At 38.2% G+C, this 26,276-nt stretch overlaps 1 protein-coding gene across 1 annotated transcript; it reads left to right on the forward strand.

Annotated features, from left to right (window-relative positions):
• The first annotated feature begins 24,194 nt into the window (after window positions 1-24,194).
• Window positions 24,195-24,959, forward strand: LOC145164508 (uncharacterized). The gene has a single exon (XM_079083222.1). The coding sequence runs from the start codon at window positions 24,195-24,197 to the stop codon at window positions 24,957-24,959; it is 765 nt and encodes a 254-aa protein (XP_078939348.1).
• Window positions 24,960-26,276: the final 1,317 nt, after the last annotated feature.

Consider the following 26,276-nt stretch of genomic DNA (forward strand, 5'->3'; position numbering starts at 1 on the left):
GATAGAGCGAGAGAGACTTGAGAGAGACTTCGTATGAGACCTTTTCGGTTGTTTAGCTTCGCTATGCAAGGTTTGTAAACCTCGTTAAGCCTTGTTATGAACATTATACGCTCCCGAGGGGATACAGAATAGTGTTTCACCAAGTAGTCTCATCACTTACCCAAATTAGGGTTTGAGAATTTTGAACATAGGGATTTTCCAAGTGATAACTTCTTATTAAAATAGTGAGTTGTACAGTAGTAACATAGTGTAAACTCTAATATACAAGGTTAATTTGAGTTGACCGGTTTGACTTGTTGACTTTATTTTGACATTGACTTGACCAGAATTTGACGGTTGTCACAAAATCCGTCACTCTGAGATTATTTAACCTATGCAACAAGTGACTTAACATATTCACTTAATAATTAACTCACATCATCAAGAGTACCATAAAGCACAAAGCAAGTGTTGGATTAGTGTCTAAGTCCATAACTATAATTGGTATGTACTTGACCCGATTTGGCATGGTCCATTTGGGTTGCACGGCATCGGAACAATCTGTTGAGTCCATTTGTGTTGCGTCATAGGCCTTATGTTTTGCATTCGGATTGGGCCTGTCCATTCGTGATTATCTAGATTAGCTAGTAGGGTTTTACTATATATATGCATGCATGTATGCATTATACGATAATGATGATCACGTTCATAACTTCTGTAACCCTATACACCTCTACAGTAACAGTTCTTAATCGAGCTCTTCTGAGGTGTTAAAGTTTTAATCATTCGACACATTCAAAGTCATTCTTGTATTCGTTTTTACATTCTTGATTGTTTGCTTGCTCAGAATCTAACGATCCTAATAGAACTTTGTTCTAACAATTGGTATCAGAGCAGGAGACTGTGTGATCGATACACATTACTTTTGTATTCAGAATTCCTTAGGGTTTCCGCTTTTATCTTATAAATAGAAGACGTCTTCATCATATCGACGGTAACTCTGTTTCTGATAAAACCCTAATCTCAAGTTTACAGGTTTGATTCTAGCAGCTCACCATGTCTCACGAAGATTCGCAAACAAATCCCATCAACATCTCAAACAGCATTGGATCTACAACCAGGATACCCATTCTCTACACTCAAGACTACGAAGTATGGGCTCATCACTTCGAAGAGTACGTGGTTGGATCTGAAGATAATGGCTATCTCATCTGGGAAGCTATCACACTTGGGCCGTTTGTTCACTCAGGAACGAACACTACTGTCAAGTCCCAAAAGGAATATAACAAGCTGGTGGCGGATGTAGACAAGATGCCACAGGACAAGAAAGACAAATTGCTATGTAATGTGAAGGCCATGAGGATGATCAAAGATCATATATGCTTAAAGATCTTTTAGATGAAAATGATAGGTTAAAATTAAAGTCCGAAACCATTGAATCATTTGACTCGTCTAATGCAAAATTGCTTTCTGAAAATAAAATAAACTTAGAAAATACGTCTGAATTTGATGAGGAGAGTGAGATGAGCGAAATCGCAGTGGAAGATGTGATTGATTGCTCAGAGATTATGAAAAGTGAAACCGAGAATGAGAAACCTCTCATATCTGAATATTCGGTTGAGTTCGCTCGCTTATCAAAAGACAAGACAAAGAAACTCAAGGAAAAAGCAATGGTCTACCAAAAGGTTCAAACGGTGTCGAATCAAGTGTATGCAGTTACAAGAATCACTGCTAAACAAACAGCAGAATTGAAAATCCTGGTCGACAAAGACAATGCTGAAGGATGGGACGATTACTTCTGGTCTGTCCCTATCGACAACGTAGACGAAACTGTAGGCTTATCTGAGCAGACTTCATGGAGGGTTAAAGGAAGATATGTTGCTGAACCCATCAACAAACCCTCGAGCTTTGACAAACCAAGCACAAGTGGAACCAAAGAAATCCCTGAAGAACCAATGGTAGAACCGAAAGTTCCAACCAAGACTATGACAGAACCACATGTTCCAACAAAGACACCCGAAAGTCAAAAGGGGAAGCCGAAGTCTAGCTTCAATATCCACAAATCACAGAAGGAGTTAGCTGAACAGAAACGCTTAAGAAATCAGAGATATGCCAAGAATCTGAATGAACAAAAAAGGCACTGGAATTCTCAAAATTCCAACTATGAGCCTCCCAAGAAAGAATCAACGGACAAAGGAAAGGAAAAACTAAAGGAAAATTTCAGTCCAAATTCCTACTATTCCAAAACCCAGAACCGAAAGTCTAGTTTCGGTTCCAACACCGTCACTAAGAATCCAAAGTCACGTTTCGGTCCCAAGACCAGTTTCGGTCCTAAGACCAGTTTCTGCCCCAACACCAGTTTCGGTCCTAAAACTAGTTTCGGTCCTAAGACCAGTTTCGGTCCCAAGACCAGTTTCGGTCCTAAGACCAGGTTCAGTCCTAAGATTGGTTTCGGTCCTTCTAATTCTCAAAGCAAAACAAATTCTGTGAAGGACATCAAAGAAAAGGGAAAGCTAACATCAGATTCTAAGTTTTATAAAAGGAAAAAGTCAGCTAACCCTAGGATTCATAAGAAAAACAACACACCAACTATTGCACCAAAAATTAAACAAGATAAAACTAAAATCAAGGTATATACCATTAAAAGAAAAGATCAAACCACTCTAGTAAAATGAACATATATGGTTGATATTTCTTCTGTAATTCCTTTTTCTGTGAAAGACTCACCAGGACCCAAGAAACTTTGGGTTCCTAAATCGGCTTGAATTTGCAGGTAATAAGTGACGATCAGTTCGATGATGAATGGTATATAGACAGTGGCTGCTCGCGTCACATGACAGGAAGGAAGGAAGAACTGAGGGAGTTTCGGTCCCTAAAAGATGGTGGGTGTGTAAAGTATGGTAATAATTCTTATGGAACAATTAAGGGATATGGAATGATAACCAATGGAGATTTCTCAATTCGCAAAGTGGCATATGTGGAAGGACTGCAGCACAACCTCATTAGTGTGTCACAACTAGTTGTGGGCACAGGTTTGAAAGTGTCCTTTGATGATGAGGGTTCTGAAATAATTGAAAATCAATCGAAAAAGGTTCTGCTAAAGTCTGAACGTAAGGGAGAGATGTATCCTTTGAATCTCAATCCAATACAAGGAAAACCAGCAATATGTCTGCTATCAAAGGCAAACACCAATGAAAGCTGGTTGTGGAATCGACGATTATCGCACCTGAACTTCAAAGACATTAATAAGTTAGTGCTTGGTGATCACGTTCGAGGCCTCCCTCTTCTCAAGTTTGACAAGGAGCATCTGTGTGCAGCATGTGAGATGGGCAAACAAAGCAGGAAGAGCCACCCTACACGAATCAATACGAAGATTGTTGAGGCTCTTGAACTTCTACATATTGACTTATGTGGACCTTCTGCTATTGAGAGCATCGGTGGTAGTAAGTACATTCTAGTTATTGTAGATGATTTTTCACGTTTCACCTGGGTTTTCTTTCATAAACAGAAGTCAGATGCAACTCCCAAGTTAAAGACATTCATCAAGCAATTGGAGGTGCAGCTGAGAAAGACGGTGAGGAATATCAGAAGTGACAATGGTCTGGAATTCAAGAATAACGAGTTTGAGGACTTTCTGGCTGACAAGGGGATAACTCACAATTTTTCGGCCCCTTATACACCTCAACAGAATGGGATTGTTGAAAGACGAAACTGTTCTTTGTGTGAGGCTGCCAGAACCATGCTTAGTTTCGCCTCTCTTCCTCTATACTTCTGGGCTGATGCAGTTGCAGCCGCGTGCTACACTCAAAACCGATCATTGCTTAACAAGAGATTTTCAATTACTCCATATGAGATCATAAACAACCGAAAGCCCAACGTCAAATTTTTCCATGTGTTCGGTTCAAGGTGCTTCATATTCAATTCAAAGGAGAACCGAAACAAGTTTGACGTCAAAGCCGATGAGGGCATCTTTCTGGGTTATTCGCTATCATCAAAAGCATATAGAGTGTTGAATAAACGCTCTAAACGAATTGAAGAAACCTATTATGTCACATTTGACGATAATTACATGAAGAAAGTTCAAAGAAGTGAATGTGACTTAGGTGAAATATTTCCAGAATCTGGATAAGTCTCGGGTTCCATATCCAACTTGTTTGAAGAGTACATTCGGCTGTTTGATGAACCAGAGAAAGCGACACACTCAGAGGCGAAAGCAGCAGACAACCAAATTGATAATCTCAAAAAGATCATAGATGAAGCTGCTAAAAATATGGGAACCGAACCTCCTAAGGCTGCAGCTGCTCAACCCTCAACTGACTCTCCAAGCAATGGCTCACAATTCAAGGGGGAGAGTTCAACAGCACCAAAAACAACCGGAGTATCTTTCGAGGGGGAGAATCCAAATCCTTCCCTGACTCATAAAGATCCAACCGAAGGGGATAATTCAGCTCGAACACCACCCAATAGTAGTCCAATTGAGGGGGAGAATCCAACTCCCACAGAGGATGCAAACTCTGGTGCTGCCACCGGTTACACTTCGCCAGTCGAGGGGGAGAAAGAGAAAGCAACTGACGAAGGCGAGGATGATCAATCAGAATTTGAAGAAGAAGTTAATGCTGAATTGGATCCCGCATACGATCCAAACTATCCTCCGTTAGTAAAATGGACCAAGGACCATCCCAAGGCACAGATTATTGGTGAATCTTCTGAGAAAGTTCTTACTCGTTCTCAACTGAAAGCGAAACAAATAGCATTATTCTCTAAAGTTGAATTTTGTATGTTTAACTCGTTTATCTCCAAGATAGAATCGAAAACAGTTAATGCTGCTCTTGATCATTCTGATTGGGTGCAAGCAATGCAGGATGAGCTCCATGAGTTTGAACGCAACCGGGTTTGGAGGTTGATTCCTACACCAAAAGATGCTTCTGTGGTCGGCTTGAAATGGGTATTTAGAAATAAATTGGACAAAGAAGGAAACGTCATTCACAACAAGGCTCGGTTGGTGGTGAAAGGATATTGCCAAGAGGAAGGAATAGACTATGAGGAAACCTTCGCTCCAGTAGCTAGGTTGGAATCAGTTAGAATTTTCTTGGCGTATGCTGCTCACAAAAATTTCGAAGTTTTTTAAATGGATGTCAAATGTGTTATCTTGAATGGAGAACTAGAAGAGACAGTATATGTTGAGCAACCTCCCGGATTCGTAAACGAGAAATTTCCTGATCATTGCTATGTGCTGGATAAAGCGGTTTATGGGTTAAAGCAAGCACCAAGAGCCTGGTATGAAACTCTAACTCGCTTTCTGAAAATGTCGAAATTTAAGCAAGGTTCGGTTCACCCAACCTTCTTTTGAAAGAAGGAAGACGAACATCTTATGATAGTTCAGATTTATGTCGATGACATCATCTTCGGCTCCACGAATCCTAGCTTAACAGCTGAATTCCGGAAGTTGATGGAGACTAAATTTGAAATAAGCGCAATGGGTCCGATTAATTTTTTCCTTGGTTTGAATATTAGACAGGGACCAGAAGGTATCTTTATCAACCAGGGGGCGTATACAAAGACCCTACTAACAAAATTTGGCATGACAGGCGACTCAAAAGTGAAGGTTCCTATGGCATTTGGCACCAAGTTAACACCATCTCTGGAAAAACCTGCTGTTGACATAACACTTTATCGACAAATGATAGGGTCCCTCATGTATCTAACAGCTAGTAGACCAGACATTATGTTTTCTGTTTGTTATTGTGCCAGGTTTCAAGCTAATCCAAGAGAACCTCACATGGTAGCTGTGAAGAACATTTTTTGTTATCTGAAGCGAACCTCATCTCTCGGTCTCTGGTATCCTGCAAGATCTGGATTCTTTATTCAAGCCTTTTCTGATGCTGATCTAGGAGGATGTGGACTGGACAGAAAGAGCACTACCGGTGGATGCCAATTTCTTGACGGAAAACTTGTTAGTTGGCAGTCCAAGAAGCAAACCTGCGTGTCACTATCCACAGCCGAAGCTAAGTATATAGCTGCAGCATCTTGCACTTCTCAAGTAATTTGGATTCAAAGCCAACTGAGAGACTGTGGGCTGAGTATGAAGAAGATTCCTCTATACTGTGACTCAGAAAGTGCAATAAGGATTTGTCACAATCCGGTACAACACTCAAAAACTTACACATTGCACTTAGATATCACTTCATCAAGGATCACGTAGAAGATGGGAATGTGGAAGTGCATTTTGTTCGATCCTCTGATCAACTGGCCGACATATTCATCAAAGCATTACCTGAAGCTCTCTTTAACAAAATCTTACAAGGCTTAGGTATGATGGAAGCAGAATCGGTACCGAATCCTCAAATCTCTCACTAAAAATTAGACAAGCGAAATGAACCGACCGCTCGGTCTATTTCGGCTCTGAAAATTTAAGGAACCGAAATGAACCGACCGCTCGGTCTATTTCGGCTCTGAAATTTTAAGAACCGAAATGAACCGACCGCTCGGTCTATTTCGCTTCACTCATTTAAGATTAGGTTTCGGTTGTAAAATATGTACATTCCTTTCTCTCGTCTTTAATATGGTTTATGCTTATATATTTTCTTTTTCTGTTTTTATTCTTTTTCAGAAAATTTCGAACATCCAAAAATATTTTCTTTTTCTGTTTTTATTCTTTTTCAGAAAATTTCAAAAATCCAAAAATATTTTCTACTTCTGTTTTTATTATTTTCAGAAAATCTCAAATCTTCAAAAATATTTTTCGTTTTATTTGTTTGTTTTGTTTGTGTGGTGTGTTTGTTGGTTTTTACTTTAATTAGGTCACAAGAGTACCAGTACAACTGAATTTGGAGCTAAGGCAAGTACAATTATTTCCATAAGAGAACTACTTACGGGTCCCTAGAAGCATGTTGTTGCATGTTGTCCAAAGCCTCTATGACTTTGAGCAGGCCTTAATGATTCGATCTATACCTATCGTTTCTTCCCAATTAGGCTGTTAACATCAACTCGGTCTAGAGCTACCTTACTCTTCTCATATGAGTTAAGAGTTTTTCTGCCTGTCACGTCTTTATAGCAGAAGGTACTTTCGGTTCTTTAGCCACCTTCCTTAAATTCTCCATCTACTTTCGGTTCACCATTATAACCCTTGAGACTCTCGGTCCTTACCACTGAGGTTTATGGTTGCACAAAATCTGTGTCAGTGATCTTAGATACGTAGACCACGTGCTGAGTGAAACCCAAAATCCAACACCTATAATGAATTGATGGTGAATTATTATATTCAAGAACTTACTGGTTACTTAATGAAATCTCTTTTTATTTTTTGCGTGGTCTTTTATGAAATGGTCTACAACCAAGGCTTTTCTTCCCAAAAAGATCCAGTTTATTTTTGTTTTCGAGATTTCTATTACTTTACATGTCACTCCAACTTATATTCCACCTACTTGTTCAACAGACTACATTGGTCTCACAAGTACTTCTTCCAATGTTCGGTCTTATATTAAGACTCGATATTCGGTTGAAGATAAGCTACCCTAAGCCTGATATTTAAAAGAAGCCTTTCAATGTTTATTAACAAACACTTGATCATATTTTTCGGGAAACCACGCAAGCACTTCAAGTCTCTCTTGACTCTGAAGGAAGCGATTCTTGCCCGGAATCACCTGCTTTCTGTCTTATAATGAGACATCACTCACATCCCATACACATTTGCTTTATTTCTTTATCTTTTTTCACACTTTTGCACGAAAATTTTATTTTCCACATTCTGGTCACTAATTGATTCGATCTTTGTTTATCTATTGAAGTCAAAAGAGGGGTTACTCAGAATTTCAAACGACGATTGAGGATAAGATTTGGCCGCGTGAATTTGAACGGTTTCTATACCCATGCGTGCTGAAGTATACCTAGGAGTAACCACACTGTCACATCGCGCTTTTTCAGGCGACGTTTCAGTGATCGCGTCATTATCATCATGATTTTTTCTCTCTCCTGGCAATGGTATATAAAGGGTTTCTCGTTTTATTTGTCTTTTACCAGCAACAAATTCTCTCAAAATTACAAGGCAAGAATCAACTGTTCATCTTCCTTCTTCGATCAACAATGGCGACTTCTTCCTCAGTTCATGATCAGACTGTGTCGTCTACATTGCTTTCAATCAAGCCAAATCAAAATATGATCATCGAACTTAACCTGTTTTTGTATGATTCATATATGATGCACGTCGTTGAATGTTTGAAGTACTCACCGCTAGTTTTAGCCCTAACGCAGGTTGAAGCTGTCCCGATGTCGCTATTATCGCAAGTTTATTCTACTGCGACATATGACAAGAACAAAGAACGCATCTACTTTCAAATACACAATAAAAAGGCTTCTATTTCCAAGGGAAGATTTTGTTCGTTAATGCATCTTGCCGTAGATTCCTCTGTCATCTCGCCGGCTTTTTATCACGACGACTCAATTATTCTCGATGCTCTACGAGATGGGGTATACGGATGTGCTGACCACCATTACAAAAGTTAAGAAGTCCTGTTTACCATCTCACTGGAATGGTTTGCTTACTCTCCTTATTAAGGGTTTGGCAGAACGAAGTGGTGGATCAGATGGCACCAGCAAGGGTTTCCTGACCCTTCTTTATGGTCTTTACAACGGTATTAATCTTGATTATGGGACGATTATATGGTCTCAGGTAGTGCAGAGCCTCAATACTTCTACGAGGCATTCTGAAGTATCATGTGGAAGATTTTGGACTCTTATTACGAGAAGGGCGATCAATTCATTGGAAATTCCGGTTATGAAAGATGCTCTGCTTGCGTCTATCGCTACTTTTCACACGAAGAAGATCATTATTTCGGATCCACTCAAGTTCCCTCACAATGGATCAATTCCTAAGTCGATGTATCGGTGTGTCACAGCCGAGAGTCACGTTATGGCTGACTATCGCAAACTTACTCCTACTGGACCGAGAGTTCTTTCTCCAGAACAGCAGGCTGCCCTGGATGCTGTGGATAAGCCTAACAATCGAGGGAAAAGGCTTTCCAAGAAAGCGCTGACAGAGGAGGGAAAGTCTAAGTCTTCTAAGTCAACAAAGCGAAAGTCTGATGCTGGGGATTCTTCCAAGCCCAAGAAGATCAAAAAGATGGCAAAAAGATCAAAGAGTCCTACTCCTCCAAGCTCAGACAATGACGAGGAAAATGAAGAAGAGGAAATTCGTCAAGACTCCCCGAGAGGTAACACTCCTCCCAGATCTCCTACTCCAATCGAATCTCCTTATCACAAGGTTCCAACCCCACCTCAATCACTGAAACAGACTGTTCCTGTCTCGGTTCCTATTATTCCTCCACCTATCACTTCTCAAGAAACAACTTCTTTACCACCACCACCACCAATTACTTCCATTCCTATTTCTACAACTCTATTACCACCTCCCATAATTTCACAATCGACCACTACTACTATTCCTTACCCAACAGTGGGAGTCAACGTATCTGATACGGGGGCAACTACTGCAACAGAAACTCCAGTCATCACTAAACCTCTTTCACCTACCAACTCAACCGATTCTGGTGCCACTCTCGGTGGAGAGAATGATGAGTATGACTCTACCTACTTCAGTCCATATCGGCTTCCAACTGATGAAGATAATGATGTCCCTATCAACAGCCAACACTTGCAGGGAATTCATGAAAAGCTGGATCGATTGCTTGAAGACAGCAAGGCTTATAGTGGTGTGGTTCTCAAAGCTTTCCTGGAGACTGCCATAAAACAATACACATCGTCAATTGACAAATCTACTAAAGCCATTGATGAGTCTACTTCTTCCTATAAAAAGGCAACCAATGATGTTAATGAGATTGTTCATACAACTCAGATTTTTCTTGAATCTTTGAAAGGTCATGCTGATATAAGTGCAGCGAAAGTACAAGCCTCTATGGAATCATTTTCTAAGTCCCTTCAGGAAGAAAGCACCAAGTTTGAGGCTGTGCGTTCATCTATCCAAACCGAGAACACTTCCTTTTTAAGTTCAGTGAATTCTCGTTTTGCCTCTCTTCACGCTGACCTGGCAACCGAAAGTGCTCCGAAGGCAGATCTTGCCAAACAAGCATCTACTATTGAAGTCCAGAAGGTGCAGCTAGCCCACGCTGAAAAAGAAATTTCTTTATTAAAGACAGAACGGGCTGTATTTCAAAGCTGTGCAGGAGATGTAAAGGACATGTTGACCAATCTCCTTGGTGCTCATGATCCCATTCTAACTCTCACCATCAGAAATCATCTCACAACCAAGTTGCTTCCTGCCCTTACAATGCTCCATGAAATGAAGGGTGTTTCTGAGAGGTTCATACCTCCGAAACAAGGGGGAGAAGGTGCTCGTTTTGTTCAACCGAAAGTGATTGTAAAAACAGAAGGTGCTCAACCGAAAGTCTCAACCGAACTGAAGGATAATGTAGCTTCAGGTTCTGGTTCACAAACTAAGCGAAAGGAGATCAATGATGACAGTGAAAGTGATGTGGAAGAAACAATTGCTGAAGCTCTCCAAAGAAAGAAGAGAGACCGAGAGCTGGATGAAAATTTGAAAATTGCGAAGGAAGCAGAGGAGAGGGAAAGGACAAACAAGGAAGTAGAAGAAGCCTTGAATTGTAAAAAGTCCTTGTTTCCCTTGTGGATGAAAGAGACACTTATCAATCAGGCGATAGAATTTCCAAGTATTTATTGGTTGGAACCTGTTGCTTCATTTGACTGTGATAACTCTAAGGACTCGCAGTTCGACATGCCAATTACAAGAAAATCATTCACGTTCCATTGCTTTGATTTGACTGCTGAGGTTCCTTTTCCTCATCCTAGGGTTGACCGAGAGCTGATTGACTTCTATTTGAAGTATGGGCAACCGCAGTACTTGACTTGGAGTGCACAGAAGATCATTACAGTCAAGGTACTGAAACCGACACTTGCTGGGAGATTTATCAATGTCAATTTCAAGATCACTCGTGGTACAGCAAACACAGTGTCAACTATCTCTCTAGCAGACCTTCCTAATCTCAATCCCCATGATTGGATTTTGCTATACAACATTCTGCTCACTAATCCGAAGGAATATGAGCCCATTCTAGAACATTTGAAGAGAATGTTAGCCTCCTATATCCATGAAGTTGCTGCTATGGATCAGGAGATAGCAAAGGTTATGAACAAGAAGCCAACAGTCAAGCCTACACCAAAGCCAGGGGATGTGAACAAGATGAAGATGGGCCAACTAGATTCAACACATCTCACTGTGATGTTTACCAAAGGCGAAGCTCACAGATTTTTGTTTGCTCTGGTTGATAAGCATTTATTTTCCACAGACTGCTTGGAGCACATCATCAACATAATACATCGGTGCAAGCAGAATTCAGAGGCTGACAAGAAGAATTTTACAGACATGCTTCGGTGGTACATTACATTTCGCTATCATCTTTTGGCAATCATACCGAAGGTGTTTAAGACTGTGAAGAAGACTTTTGTTGTTCAACAGAATTGAGGTTTCGGCTCCAAAGACGCAAAGGGGGAGATTGTTGAGACCATTTGTGTTGCGTCATGGGCCTTATGTTTTGCATCCGGATTGGGCCTGTCCATTCGTGATTATCTAGATTAGCTAGTAGGGTTATTCTATATATATGCATGCATGTATGCATTATACGATATTGATGATCACGTTCATAACTTCTGTAACCCTTATACACCTCTACAGTAGCAGTTCTTAATCGAGCTCTTCTGAGGTGTTAAAGTTTTAATCATTCGACACATTCAAAGTCATTCTTGTATTCGTTTTTACATTCTTGATTGTTTGCTTGCTCAGAATCTAACGATCCTAATAGAACTTTGTTCTAACACAATCTGGATAGACTTTTGTGAGAAAAGGATAATTATAATTTGTTAATATATTATAAGTACTAATATATTAATATGAAATCATATTATTTAATTAGTATTGATCAAGGACTAATTTGGAATTAATATTGTGATCAAAAGGAGACTAATTAAATATATGGGGATTGATTGTGTAAATCATTCATTCTTATATATGTGGGCTTATGATCCATAAGTTCTTCATGTTGGGCTAAACCCATGGAGTAACCCATGGATACTCCATGGAGGTTTTAACCCATGGAGCATGAAGAATATGGAAAGACATGAGTTACATGGTGTAACCCTAATAGCCACCATATATAAGGACCCCATGGCTCAAGAAATTGGCACTAGTGTGTGTACACATGAGGGCTAGCCAATTTGAGCATAGGAACCATTTCTCTCAAGTTATTCCAAGATCTTGGTGATGTTGTGTGAACCATTTGAGGTGTCGCACTTGAGGCACTAGGCTCTTAAGCTCCATGGAATCAAGCTACAACAAAGATGTATGTAATTCTACTAGAATTTATATTATATGTACTTCATATTATGCTAGTTAGAACAATACCATGGAAAATTGATATTTGCATGTATAATAGAGAAAACATAGATCCAAGGTATTTAGGGTTGCATGTACACCTTAGGAGTGTTAGAATGCTCAAAACCCTTCAGTGGTATCAGAGCATAGGCTTGTTTTCAATTATACTTGATGCAAATTGCTGGAAAAAAGCTGAAAAAATCGATTTTCTGGCTTCCTGGGCACTGGACTAGCCGAGTCCACTGATGGGCTCGCCGAGTCCACTGATGGACTCGCCGAGTCCATGAAGAAAATCATCCTACTCGTCAAGTAGTTTCATGCACTCGACGAGTAGGAGCCCCTGACAGCATATTTTCGACTTTTTTGGCTGGAATTGGACTAGGAACATTACCTTAAGCTGTTTTTGAACTTGTAAACCTGTTTTTGATGTGGTAATGTTCATGCTAATCCAATTTCATAGATAATTGTCAATAGATTCATGTTTTGTATTAGTTTAATGATTAGGCTAATTACATGAAAATTGTTTGATTTGAATTATCTTGTTCTTATGAGTTGATTTAGATTAATAGACAAGTTATGTGACAATATGTTTTCAATCCAAATTAATCTAAAAGTTGTTCATAATATGTGTTTTTGTAACTTGTCCTCAAGTTATATGAAAAGTCACATTTATGATTATTAAAACTCATAAGATTTCCATAAGTTATGAAAAATGGAGAGTGTCATTTTTTAATATTTTAAAGTGTTCCATAACTTGTCCTCAAGTTATGGAACTTGAAGAGTTTTTCATTAAAACTACTTTAAACACATAAGTTATGGAATTGAAAAGTTTTTGAATAGTTCAAAACTTGCCCTCGAGTTTTGGAATTTGTAAAGTTTCCCCTCATGAATACTCTAATTCTAAGTTAAGCCCTTAGAATTTTAAAAGTTAAAATTCAACCCTTATACTTTATAGTATTATAAGTTAATAATATATATGTATAAGAGCAAGTCAGTCTTACCGTTAGTAGGCCTCATTCACGAAGCCAGTCTATAAGGGGGTATAAGGTTGTTATCTATAAAATGGCAACTTAATGGGTGTCCACTCTCACCCACCGCTTCCTTGACTGGTAGAGGCTCGTTAGCCGAACGGGTAGGACAAGGACTTGAATTCTCCCTTCATTAAAAGTATTAATGACAAATATTAAGTAACTAAACCTTTTATAAATTCCCAATCTTAGTTACTTAGGAAAATGTAAATTTGGTGCTAACCCATGAAATTACACTTTGCACTTTGCTTAAGTCGTTAGTGGAGCGCGTGTGGTTAACCGGCACACTAACCTGGATTTAACAATGTAGGCAAAGGGTAACTTAATGTTTATCATAGTATCGGTGGAGCACGTGTGGTTAACCGGCCCATCGATTGAGTGATAAATATTAAGGGTACCAAGTATATTTGCATGGTTATTCACACCTTGTTTTGTGATTCTCGGCATCCCAGTCACAAAATTTGAGAGGGCACAATCGAGATTGAAACATGCCATTGAAAAGTTCAATGAATCTCAAAATATCTAGGAGTTTCAAATCCAATTAAAACCTAATAAATTATTTTGTTTTTCATGGTGGAAATTGGTGAATCGTCATTCGCCTACCTTCAAATGTTCTATAGCTTGGATTACGGAATCCCTCTTCCAAGTTATAAAATATTATGTTGGGTCCTAGCCTTAATATTTCATATTGGGTGTTATATTAAGGACTTTAAATCAACTATCTTGAATATCTCCCAAAAGATGTCTGGTTCAGACATCTATGATCTTCCCAAAAACTCTTGGAACAAGCTTTCCTAATGAAGATGATGTCCCGGAAATAATTCTTCACTCCCTCCACCTCCTCTAATTATTCTCCCTAACCCACAAGTTCAAGGTCACTCAAGCCCTAATGGCAAGCAAGGTCTATGTGTGCTCACATCTTGGAGATGAAGTCACATATTGACAAGCCGGGAGAGTTGGGTGTCAAAGTCTTAAGAAAGTTGGTTGTTCAATCACCTTCTAAGTCTCATAGTGAGTGTCCTTTGGGACTACTATGTAAAAGACTATGACATGACCCTTAATGATCTTATCTATTTGCTTGGTGCTGCTGAATCAGCAATGATTTGGAGCACTGGTAGAGAAAATTTGATTAAGAAGATCAACTTCCCAGACTTCCATGGACATTGACAATGGTAACATTGAATATCCAGAAAAGCTTTCTCTTCCCAACGGAAAGGGATCAGCCATAGTCAACTCGGTTGACCAAATGGTAAAGAGAAAGGCTAAGTCTGAGATAGTCCTGTGTGTCATTCCCAAAGAGTCCATATGTTTCTGTTGCCAAAGGAAGGGGCATTGGTTGCGAAGCTGCCCTAACTACCTGAAAGATCAGAGAGAAGGTCTAGTCAAAAAGTTTGACTCTACTTCAGGTAAGTCCATTATCTAACTCCATTAAGTTCCTATTTGGATATTCCTATTACATGATGTGACTGGGTCACATGTTGAAGTTTTAAGAATCAAAGAAATGAGAGGAAGCTTAAAGAAGAGTAAGTTGATTCTAATCGCGAAGATGGATTTCGATCGCATGGTTCGGTCATCAGAATTTTGAGCTGCTGCTTAAGAGTTGTGATAGATTGCTTAGGAATAGATAACAACATGTTTTTCATATGCATTTGCATTGTAAGGATAAGTTTTTCCGCATGTTTTAAAATAAAAGGAAAATTTTTTGAATTTATTTATTTTAAGTATCCTTACAATGGCATTTGTGAAAAAGTGTTGTTTATATGATTCCATTGATAGCAACATTGGAAAATGGATTTGATTATGTCGTTTGTGGTAGTGTCATAATTTACCAAATAAGGAAACATTCTCATCGACCAAGTTTCAGTTGGAAAGAAACTTGGAATCATGCGAGTTGTATTGTATGGTGAATGAGAATTTTCATCTTTGGAAAATTAAGATTAGTTCCTTGTTCACATGTATATGTGAGCCAAGTGAAGTACTAAGGGATCGAGTACACTTTCTTGTGCACTGGTCAAGTCCACCATAAAAGATCGATAAGACTATTCGTCATGATTTACTAAAGTTTAGTAAATATGGTTATACTTACAAGTTTAAGTATAATTCTGAAACATTGGAAAAGTTTCGATGTATGGCAAAACGAATGAGAAGAATCAAATTAGGCATAAAGATAAAAGTTTCTCAAATCTGAAAAGATGGCGAGTACTTTAGTATCATGTTTTTTGATAATCTTAATGATTAAGAAACCATATCACAATTGGTTCTCTAAGGACATCTTAGTGCATTCCTATGGCTAAGAAGAGGAACCGTGAATTGTTGAAATGGTTAAATCAAGAAGATGAGTCATACTTCGTTCCAAAACAAGTCTTAGAGTCAGACTCTAAGATTGTAATTTGAGTGCCACATCTTAAAGAAGGTTTAATAACACTTGTCAAATGTAAGAGTAAAATGTGTTCTACTCTTGTACATTTGAAATTGGGTAAGTTGTGATGTTTTGGATAAAACAGAGACCAACTTAGGCCAATTGTGTGAAGTTTTTGTCTTGATAAAGAATCTGCACTATCTCTTGAATATTTGGCAAGTGAGTCTTATTTGTCAAGAGGACAGTGGGAGTCTAAAAGATCTTGAAAGAGTCTAATCAAGAATAAAACCTGTAGTTTATCACTAGCACACGACTTGAGGCTTATAACCTTTCGTGTTGACATATTCCATTTCTGTGCCCATTCTAGTTAAAGTTGGCTTTGCATATGAGTTCTGAGAGTTCTCAATTGGTTGCATAACAACTTGGAAGCAATGGAAGGCCCTTGTGCTGCCAGGTGGCAAGAAGTTAAGATTGCACAAGTTCAATCCATACGAGTTTGGATTTGTCACTAACCTTGTCTTGTGATTATGGTTTTGACAAATTCAGATGGATAGGAACACATACACCATAAAATCTAAGTGTCATAAGGTTTCTCTCCGATTCATGAAAATGATGGTGAGGAAACGCTTTCACTAAGTAGATTTTAAATAGATACCAATTATGATATTCGCATTCTCAAAGTTGTTAGTGGAGCGTGTGTGGTTAACCGGCACACTAACATGGACTTGTGAGAAATGGAAAAGGTCTAAACAATTGAGACTATGATTACGACATCCCTTTTCATAGTTCTAAAATTATTTAGACACACATATGAGCTATCTAAGGGAAGGTGTATGATTTTGATAAAGTTTTATCAAAGCGTCTCGTATCAGAAATTTGAACTTTGGTAAGAAAGTCAATAAAGTATTGTTTTCTAGAAGTCCGGCTGATTTCTGAGTACATGTCAAAGCTAGTGGGAGCATAAGTGTTATGCTAATAATCATCATGTTAGTGGGAGCATGATAATTATAATAAGTGTTGCAAGTTAGCAATGTTAATTATAGAAAACAAAAAGTTTCAATTGGGAAAAGTTGTTTTGCTATAATTAAGGGAGAGGAAAATATACTTCATTTCAAATCGAAAAGCTTAGATCGTGAGATTTTAATCAAATTTAGTCAAGTATATATATGAATGTTAAGTTGGAATGGTTCAACATAAGGAAATTCTATATGTGGGTCCATTATTTGCTTTCTAAAATTCGATTATGATTACGGCATCCCTTTTCATAATCTGAATTATGAGAACTTGGCAAATAGAAATAGAAATATTATAGCAAAAAGACTGGTCTAGTATCATGTCTTTATGTGAGACATCATGAATCGTGTCCCATATGCTTCAGATATAGGATCGATTGCATGTGCTATAATATTCATCTGTTCTAAATTTTTCCAAATGCCTAGAGCATTAAGAGGGAAAAAAAGTACTAGAACTGGATATGACTAATTTGATTAAGCAATTGTCGAGAACAGTCTAAGGTTTACCAAAGATTGGTTGCTCAGGGACAGTTGGAAGTATAGTGTTAATTTTGGAAGGACCATATTGACATATTCTGAAAAGAGGCAACTCTTGTTCAGAAGTGATAGTCAAAATGAGAATATGGAAATATTCCCATAGGTGGAAGTTATTCATTAAATCTGTGTAAGATTAGGAAACTTAATGCAAGAAGGATGTTCAAAGCAATGTACTTTGAATTTGAGACTTCGTTTCCATGGAATGATCTCCATTGGAATACTCTGTAATGACTCTTGACAAGTCTTTGTGACTTTGTGCATAATCATTACAAGAGGATCAGTGCATATAAGTTTAAAATCTAACAAGATTTCGGTAAATGGCAGGAATTTGGAATTCTTGCATTTGTGGTAAGGATTTGGGATTGTGAAATGAGAATCATTGGAATTATGTTCAATCGATCTATTTCACAAAGTAAAGATCATAGACAAACTTAGTGTACATACTTGGTGTATGGCATAACTAATGTTTGGAAAAACATAGTGTGCATACTTGGTCTATGGCATGACTAGTGTTTAGAAAACATAGTGTACATGCTCGGAGCATGGGACAGCTATTGTTTTAATTCAAGTATAAAGTTGATAGTTTGAAACAGTATGCAATGAATAATGTGTAATCAATATGAAGATAAATAAAAGGTGTTCTATTTATATTCATAAGTTCTGAGACCATATTGGATTCGATTATTCTTGTGTTTCACTTTGCATGTTTTGACTTCCAGAATAACTAGGTCGTTCTTCCTGAATGAATGAGTTATTCAAACCATCCACAGTCGGTCATATGTTGGAAGTAGATATGAATCAAGACTGTCATGAAGTTGGTTTGTAGATGTCCAAGGTAGTGGACATAGCAAGAGTTGCTGCAACATTCATGAGTGCTCATAAGTTCTGAGTATTGGATTAAACCCACGCTCATTTGACTCACTTCATGGATTTTATCACGAGTGATCATGAGACGATAATATCTTATATTTTTCAAACCAAGAGATATGAGTTGTTGCCTATGAGTTGGTTATACATTGATTGTACGAAAACTCATTGGTAACTCGATGTTATAAAACGTGCATTTGTGTATGATTCAACAAGTAGTAGAACAAGCATATGAGTCGAAGTTTATCCATTCCTTTTACCCTTAAAGGGATAAAAGCGATATTTGTGGGCCCCTCGATGATTTAGTGATGACACCCCGAAGTGCTTGGCCAAGCCTGGACTGATTTGATTTGTTCAATTAGTCGTCCGTCATAAATCGGAAATCGGGAAACAACAAATGGACAGAGAGAATGATTATAATCCATGTCTCAGTCCATATGATATCTAGAATGGAGGAATATATGATCCCTTATCTAATGGATGCGTCATTGATTTGTTCAGTGTTCGACAACAGCTTTTAAGAGCTACGATTGCTAGTTGGGTTTTGAAGTCGTACACAATAATAGTTTTAGACTTATCCAAGTGGGAGACTGTTGGATTAGTGTCTAAGTCCATAACTATAATTGGTATGTACTTGACCCGATTTGGCATGGTCCATTTGGGTTGCATGGCATCGGAACAATTTTGATAGACTTTTGTGAGAAAAGGATAATTATGATTTGTTAATATATTATAAGTACTAATATATTAATATGAAATCATATTATTTAATTAGTATTGATCAAGGATTAATTTGGAATTAATATTGTGATCAAAAGGAGACTAATTAAATATATGGGGATTGATTGTGTAAATCATTCATTCTTATATATGTGGGCTTATGATCCATAAGTTCTTCATGTTGGGCTAAACCCATGGAGTAACCCATGGATACTCCATGGAGGTTTTGACCCATGGAGCATGAAGAATATGGAAAGACATGAGTTATATGGTGTAACCCTAATAGCCACCATATATAAGGACCCCATGGCTCAAGAAATTGGCACTAGTGTGTGTACACATGAGGGTTAGCCAATTTGAGCATAGGAACCTTTTCTCTCAAGTTATTCCAAGATGTTGGTGATGTTTTGTGAACCATTTGAGGTGTTACACTTGAGGCACTAGGCTCTTAAACTCCATGGAATCAAGCTACAACAAAGAGGTATGTAATTCTACTAGAATTTATATTATATGTACTTCATATTATGCTAGTTAGAACAATACCTTGGAAAATTGATATTTGTATGTATAATAGAGAAAACATAGATCCAAGGTATTTAGGGTTGCATGTACACCTTAGGAGTGTTAGAATGCTCAAAACCCTTCAGCAAGTATCATTCAGGTAATGGAAAATCTAACCAGCGTACCAACTATTCGAACCATTCTATTCAATTATCTAAAAACCATACCAGCATGCAATTCTAAAAGCTCAAACAATCAGGCATATAAAGGCATCTCTCCTAGCATGAAATCCTGGGCAGATCCTTACCCCTAATCTAACATGCAATTCTCATAACATATAACATAATAAACATGTATGAGTATTATGGGAATCACTTACTTGAACTCGTCCGATTGCACGCATCACACCCCACTGTTTTATTAGAAAATCCTTTAATAAAACATTTATTTTATGAAAATTTCACCAATCCCTCAGTTTGAGTTCAGACACACCTAAGAGTATGCCTGAATCCCTCAAACAAAGGCTCTAATACCAACTTGTAACAACCCAAAAATTTCGACGTAAAAACTTCATTTTTAATTCGATCAAAACACTAATTATCTTTTAGCCAAACATTCATTATCCTTTTCTAATTCTTCAAAGGTATTTCATAAGAAAACAGTTATCAGAGTACAATCCCAAAATCATCATAATACGGAAACATTGGTGGATGCGTTGCGATCAAATCGGGCCCTTCCCTTTCGAACCGGAAGTACCTAAAAACATAACCATAAAACTATAAGCATAAAGCTTAGTGAGTTCCCCCAAATACCACATACCATACATATCAAACATATAGTGGGCCCCGCCGGTCATCGGGCCCCGCCCGGCATCGGTCCCCACCCGGCATCGGGCCCCGCCCGACATCGAGCTTCACTTGGTATACAGATATGTCAGTCATCAGGCCCTGCTTGGTATCGGGCCCCGCCTGGTATACATATAAACATATAAACATCTAGTCATACAACACATGCGATAATCACAATGATAATAGCATACAAGATAGTCATCAAACCCCGCCCGGCATCGGGCCTTGCCCGGTAAGCATACAAGCACATAACACATGAAAGAGTCACGCAGACATCTAGCATCCTAACATAATAAACCATGGGCCCGCATTGGTGCCTTCGACCTGCTAAACACAGTGAGGAAACTCACCTCACGCTGCTGAATATCACCGATAATAGCTCAGACTGTCGATCTGGAAAATCCCTACGCTAACATCATCAAAATAAATCCAAATAAATAATTTGTCCTCAACCCATGGCTGGAAACCTAGTCTGATTTCCGAATACTCAGTAAAAAGTCCATTTTACCCTTTCCTCACTTGGCCCAAAAATCTGAAGTCCAAACCAATAACAATAAAAGCCCAATATGGCCCAATCTTCCAAATTGGGCCCCAAACCCATCATGGGCCTAAGACCAAAGGAGCCCAATATACTAGCAAAAGCCCAAAATCAGAAGTCTAATGGACCAACAAGGCCCAACCTTCAAAAGACCAAGCATGGCTCAATACCAAGATTTGTCAAGCCCAAAAACCAATCTGTTGAGTACACGAGGCGTACTCACCTCGTACGCTTAGCGTACTCCTTCCGGGGCCAGTACGCACAGCGTACCAGCTGGGTATGCCCAACGTACTCCCCAGATCACAAAACCACTCCATTAAGCACGTATATGGTTAAGACCTTAAGCCCAACTCTCCAATATGATTTTAAAGGGTAACTTATCACGTAAAGTTGGCAACTTTACTCTCATATATGGCTTAATGGGACTCAAAAGCTCAAAAAGAGCTTAATAAAGGTCTTAATACTTGCATGGACCAAAAACATCCATAAAGTTTGCATTTTTATGAACATAGGGCTTAAATGGAGCTAAGATCTAGCATCTATTACTTTTGGAGTAGATCAAAAGCTCATCTTTACTTCAAAAGACTCAAAATGCCCAAGAAATTAGGGTTTGCCTTTGAGCCACGTATGCCATGCGTACTCCACGTACATCCCGCGTAAGTTGAAGAAACCCGCGATCAACATCAACCCAGTACGCCTATCGTGCTAATAGTGTATGCCCCACATACTCGGTTAGGGTCCACAAAGCACAATCTTCCGAAGGCCATAACTTCTTCGTTCTACGTTCGATTTCGACGATCTTTATATCCACAGAAAGGTAACGAGAAGCGCTACACTTCTATCAATTCATCCTTGATTTAAAACCTCTCAAACTAAAATCCAATTTTCATAAAAGCTTGAACTGCCACTTTACAGATATACCATTTGGCTCCAAAACACAAACCGAACTCCTGGGTCATCAAATCTACATTACCCACACCCAAATAGGTCTAAATCTGTCTTTCCCAAAGGCCCTAATCCTTATGATATTCAATCTTCGGGTCACAGCCCCGAATTAGGAAACGATTCGGAACTGGGTGTTACAGAAGGAGAGTGGCTAGAAGGAGAGTGTTGTCGTCGGTTATGCTCTGATGACAGCCTTACCGAGAGTGGGCGGTGAAGTAGAGTGGCCGAAGGAGTCGTCGGTATATATTGTCTTTGAGAGATCGAGAGAGAAAGTATGTGGTGTGGCGCTGCAAATGAGGGTAGACTGACCCTGTTGTTTCGTTGAGGTTGACCTCTATGTCGACGACATGTTGTCACTATAGGGTTAAACCGAATGACAGCGTATCATATTTCGTGCAAATAAAAAAAAGAATTAAAAAATATATGTGTCGACGACATGTCGTCGCGACAGAGTTCACACAGATAGCCAACATTCTATAATGACGACGTGTCGTTAAGATAGCATTCCCAAAAATGACATAGTTTCTTTTTTCTGCAACATGGAATATAAACAAATATAAATTATATTTTTCCTAACCTATACCGACGACAAGTCCTCGGCATAGGTTTTAAGAAAACCGCGTAAACACTTTTCGTTCCCACCGAAGTCATGGAGACGATAATTCGTCGGTATAAGTTACATTGTAGAGACAACAAGTGCCGTTGGCATAGATATCATTGGCATAATGGTATTTTCTTGTAGTTCTACTACAAACAAGAGAACAAAATTTGTTGTTCATCAACGACAAATCAGGGACAATGTGACACATAGAAATGGAAATAAATACTATGTGGCTGACTCTTTGTTTTAACATTTTATTTTTTTCTATATTTGAAATAAGATATAATTTTAAGTATAAAGCATGAGTCTTTAAAAATATATGTATCCGATAATTAGATCTGATGCAAAATTATCCGAAATTTTGGATATCCGAAAATCGGATATCCGGTTTTCGGATTCAGATTCGGATAGTCATTTTCTAAATTTTTGGATATATTGGATATCTGATATCCAAAAATTGTATTCTTTAATTAGTTTTTATTTTAAAATATAATAAATTGGGTGAGTTAGGGGCTTGGATATAGTTTAGTGCTTTACTTATATTTTTTCCAAGGTTTTAAATAACGTAAGGCATGACTTGCCGGCAATATCAAGCCCGAAGCTTTTTTGAGTCGTGTTGAGCCACGTCATTTGTAAAGCGTGACTTACGGCGGCAATTTTATATATAAATAATATATATATATATATATATATATATATATATATATATATATATATATATATATATATATCCTACTATTATTCAGTTTTACATACATATGTGACTTAAGGCGACATTTTGTCAAAGTTTGGCGGCAAGTACATGTCTTGGAGTCATGGCTCGCCATGGAGAGCTTTTTAGAACATTGGTATTTTCATTTTTTTTAGTTTACTTTTAAATATTTTGTATTTAAAAACCTTTTTACAGTAACTTAATACATTCACCTAATTAGTTAATTAGTCAAATGAAAAGGAAATTAATCTTAGTTTATGGTGTATAATGTCTAAATAAAGAGAATTTTCTTTTAAAAGTTTAGTATTTTTGGATATCCAATTTAATAACTGAATCCGTATCCGAAATTTTAGATATGAATTCGGATATCAATATCCATTATAAGAAGTTTTCGGATATTCAAAGTTTTAGATATGCAGTTTTGAACACCCATAGCATAAATGATCTCCATTTCATCATGGTTTTTTCGGATGTTTATATATTTACATATACAAATACTCAAGAGTTTTATATTGAGTTGTAGTGCTCTAGTGGTTCACAAGCATGTACATAGATGTGGTATGTGTATAAATTGGTAAAAACGAAGAAAGACCTTAAATATTTACGTTGTGTGAAAAGTGAATCGAGAACAACAATGTTTAAATGTGCAATGAATATGCATGGAATTTAGAAAATACAATTAGTGTAAAGGAATACAAATTCCCTTCCAGAAAGTCTAGGGACACTCGAGGAATCTATGTGCAAGAGGACCCTCATATTAATAAGGAATATATTTGGAATACAAGGTTAATTTCATAGGCATTCAAGAAAAGAGGGTCTCAGACTCAAACACAATTGACCTCTAAGGTTTTTGGGGTTCAGTGGATTTCGATTATGATGCAATTAACCCAACAGGGGGTTTCGGGGGTATCCTAAGTATTTGGGATTCAACTATCTTTCGCAAGTCTGGGTCAATCATGACTAGGAACTACATCGCCACTACTGGATCTTGGAATGGCTTTCCGGGTACAACAACCATAGTGAATGTTTATGCTCTTGAATCAATCATTGACAAAAGTTCCCTCTGGGAATACCTTACTCTACTCAAAAGTCAAACTCCTGGAGTGTGGATCTTCTTAGGAGATTTCAATTTCGTACGCTTCCCAAATGAAAGATTCAACTCCAGCTTCTGATTTTAACAAGTTCATCATTGTGGCTAGCCTTCACGAGTTCAATCAAGGTGGGAAAAAAATCACTTATCTTCGTGAAGATGGATTCAAACAAAGCAAATTGGACAGATTCCTGGTGTGTCAAAATTTTATCAATCAGCAACCACTCACGGCGGTGACTGTCCTCCCACGTAACCATTATGATCATTCCCCGATACTCCTTAAACCATCTTCTCTCAATTTTGGCCCTCTTCCGTTTCGTTTCTTTAATTCTTGGATGCTTCACAAAGATTTTGATATGCTATTTGACAATGCCTGGAAGATTTTTCCTGGTTTTGGTGCACTAGATCGATACTTTCTCACTAAAATTAAATATTTAAAGGGCATTCTAAAAAATTGGAGATTTGATGTCACTAGATTAGAACATGGTAATCTGAAGCAGCTCAAAGAAAAGGTGGACCACATTGAATTGGAGGCTAAATCTTGCATTCTATCTGATTCTGAGATCATCGATAGGAGAGAGACACTTGTAAAAATTGGTGAATTAGAACATGTTGCCAAACTTGATATGAGACAAAAGGCGAATGTCAAATGGTTGTGTAATGGTGATGAAAACATCATGTTCTTTCACGAAATGATAAATAAGAAAAATAGGAAAAATCGGATATATTGTGTCAAGATCAATGGTTGCTGGACGTCTAATCCCACCGATATCAAGATGGAGATCTTCAATTTCTTCTCCTCCAAATTCAAGGAACCATAGCCTGAGAGGCCAAAGATAATTAGCCCCTTGTTCAAGAAATTAGCCCATGAACATAGATCTCATCTCGAATATCCTATTTTGATTGACAAAATCAAAAAGGACATCTGGGGATGTGGGTCCGAGAAAGCCCTTGGGCCTGATGGGTTCACCTTCAAACTCATCAAGAACAAATGGGAGTTGATGAAAGATGACATTATTCGGTATGTCAGGAGATTTGAAGCAACAAGAACATTCTCTAGTGGGTGTAACTCGTCCTTCATTATCTTAATTCCAAAGGTAAAGACCCTATTTCTCTTTGTGATTTCAGGCCTATTTGTCTGCTTGGATGTCTATATAAGATCATGGCAAAAATTCTAGCAAATCGAATCAAATAAGTCATTCATCTAGTTGAATATGAAGTGAAGTCGGCATATATCGAAGGCAGAAACATTCTAGATGGTCATCTCATGGTTAATGAACTTTACTCTTGGGAAAAAAAGAACAAGATATCCATCTATTGCTTCAAAGTAGACTTAGAAAAAGCTTTTGATTCTATTAATTGGGGTTATTTAGAATCAATAATGAAACAAATGGAATTCGGGGATAAGTGGTGCAATTGGATTTTCGTATGCCTTTCAAGCTCAAAGGAATCTATTTTGATAAACGGTGCAGAAACAGATGAATTCCAAATTTCACGAGGAGTTAGGCAAGGCGACCCTCTATCACCATTTCTTTTCATACTCGCTATGGAAGACTTACATGTCGCATTGCAATGTGTTAAGTTGAAAAACTTAATTAATGGTGTAAAGCTACCCCATAATGGGCCCGAGTTATCCCATCTATTCTATGCTGACGACGCCCTATTTATGGGTGACTAAAATCAAAGCAGTATTATTAATCTCTCTCGCATTCTCAAGTCTTTCCAAATTTCGTCTGGACTAAAAGCCAATTTCCATAAATCTCGCCTCTTTGTTATCTGTGTTCCTGATTCTGAAATCCAATCAATGACCATAACACTTGGATGTATTAGAGGCTCATTCCCGTTTTCATATCTGGGCGTCCCAGTTGGAGCATACATGACATTAAAAAAAATTGGCAACCAATTCTGGTCTTAAGCATTAAGTGCTTAATGTGGATTTGGGCTTATTGGGTGAGTACGTTGGGCATACAAGTCTGTACGCACGGCGTACAAGCCATTTAGCAAGTATGCTTAACGTACAGCTGAGTACACCCCGCGTACTCGGTCTGTTGTGCTTGGCGTTTTGGTCTTCAAGTTTGGACCATTTTATTGGGCTTGGATGCTTGGGTTCTTGTTGGGCCATCAGAGTGCAAGTACTT

The sequence above is a fragment of the Lactuca virosa genome, chromosome 3, assembly GCF_052849685.1.
Source record: "Lactuca virosa cultivar CGN04683 chromosome 3, Lactuca_virosa_CGN04683_v6, whole genome shotgun sequence".
Lineage (NCBI taxonomy): Eukaryota > Viridiplantae > Streptophyta > Magnoliopsida > Asterales > Asteraceae > Lactuca > Lactuca virosa.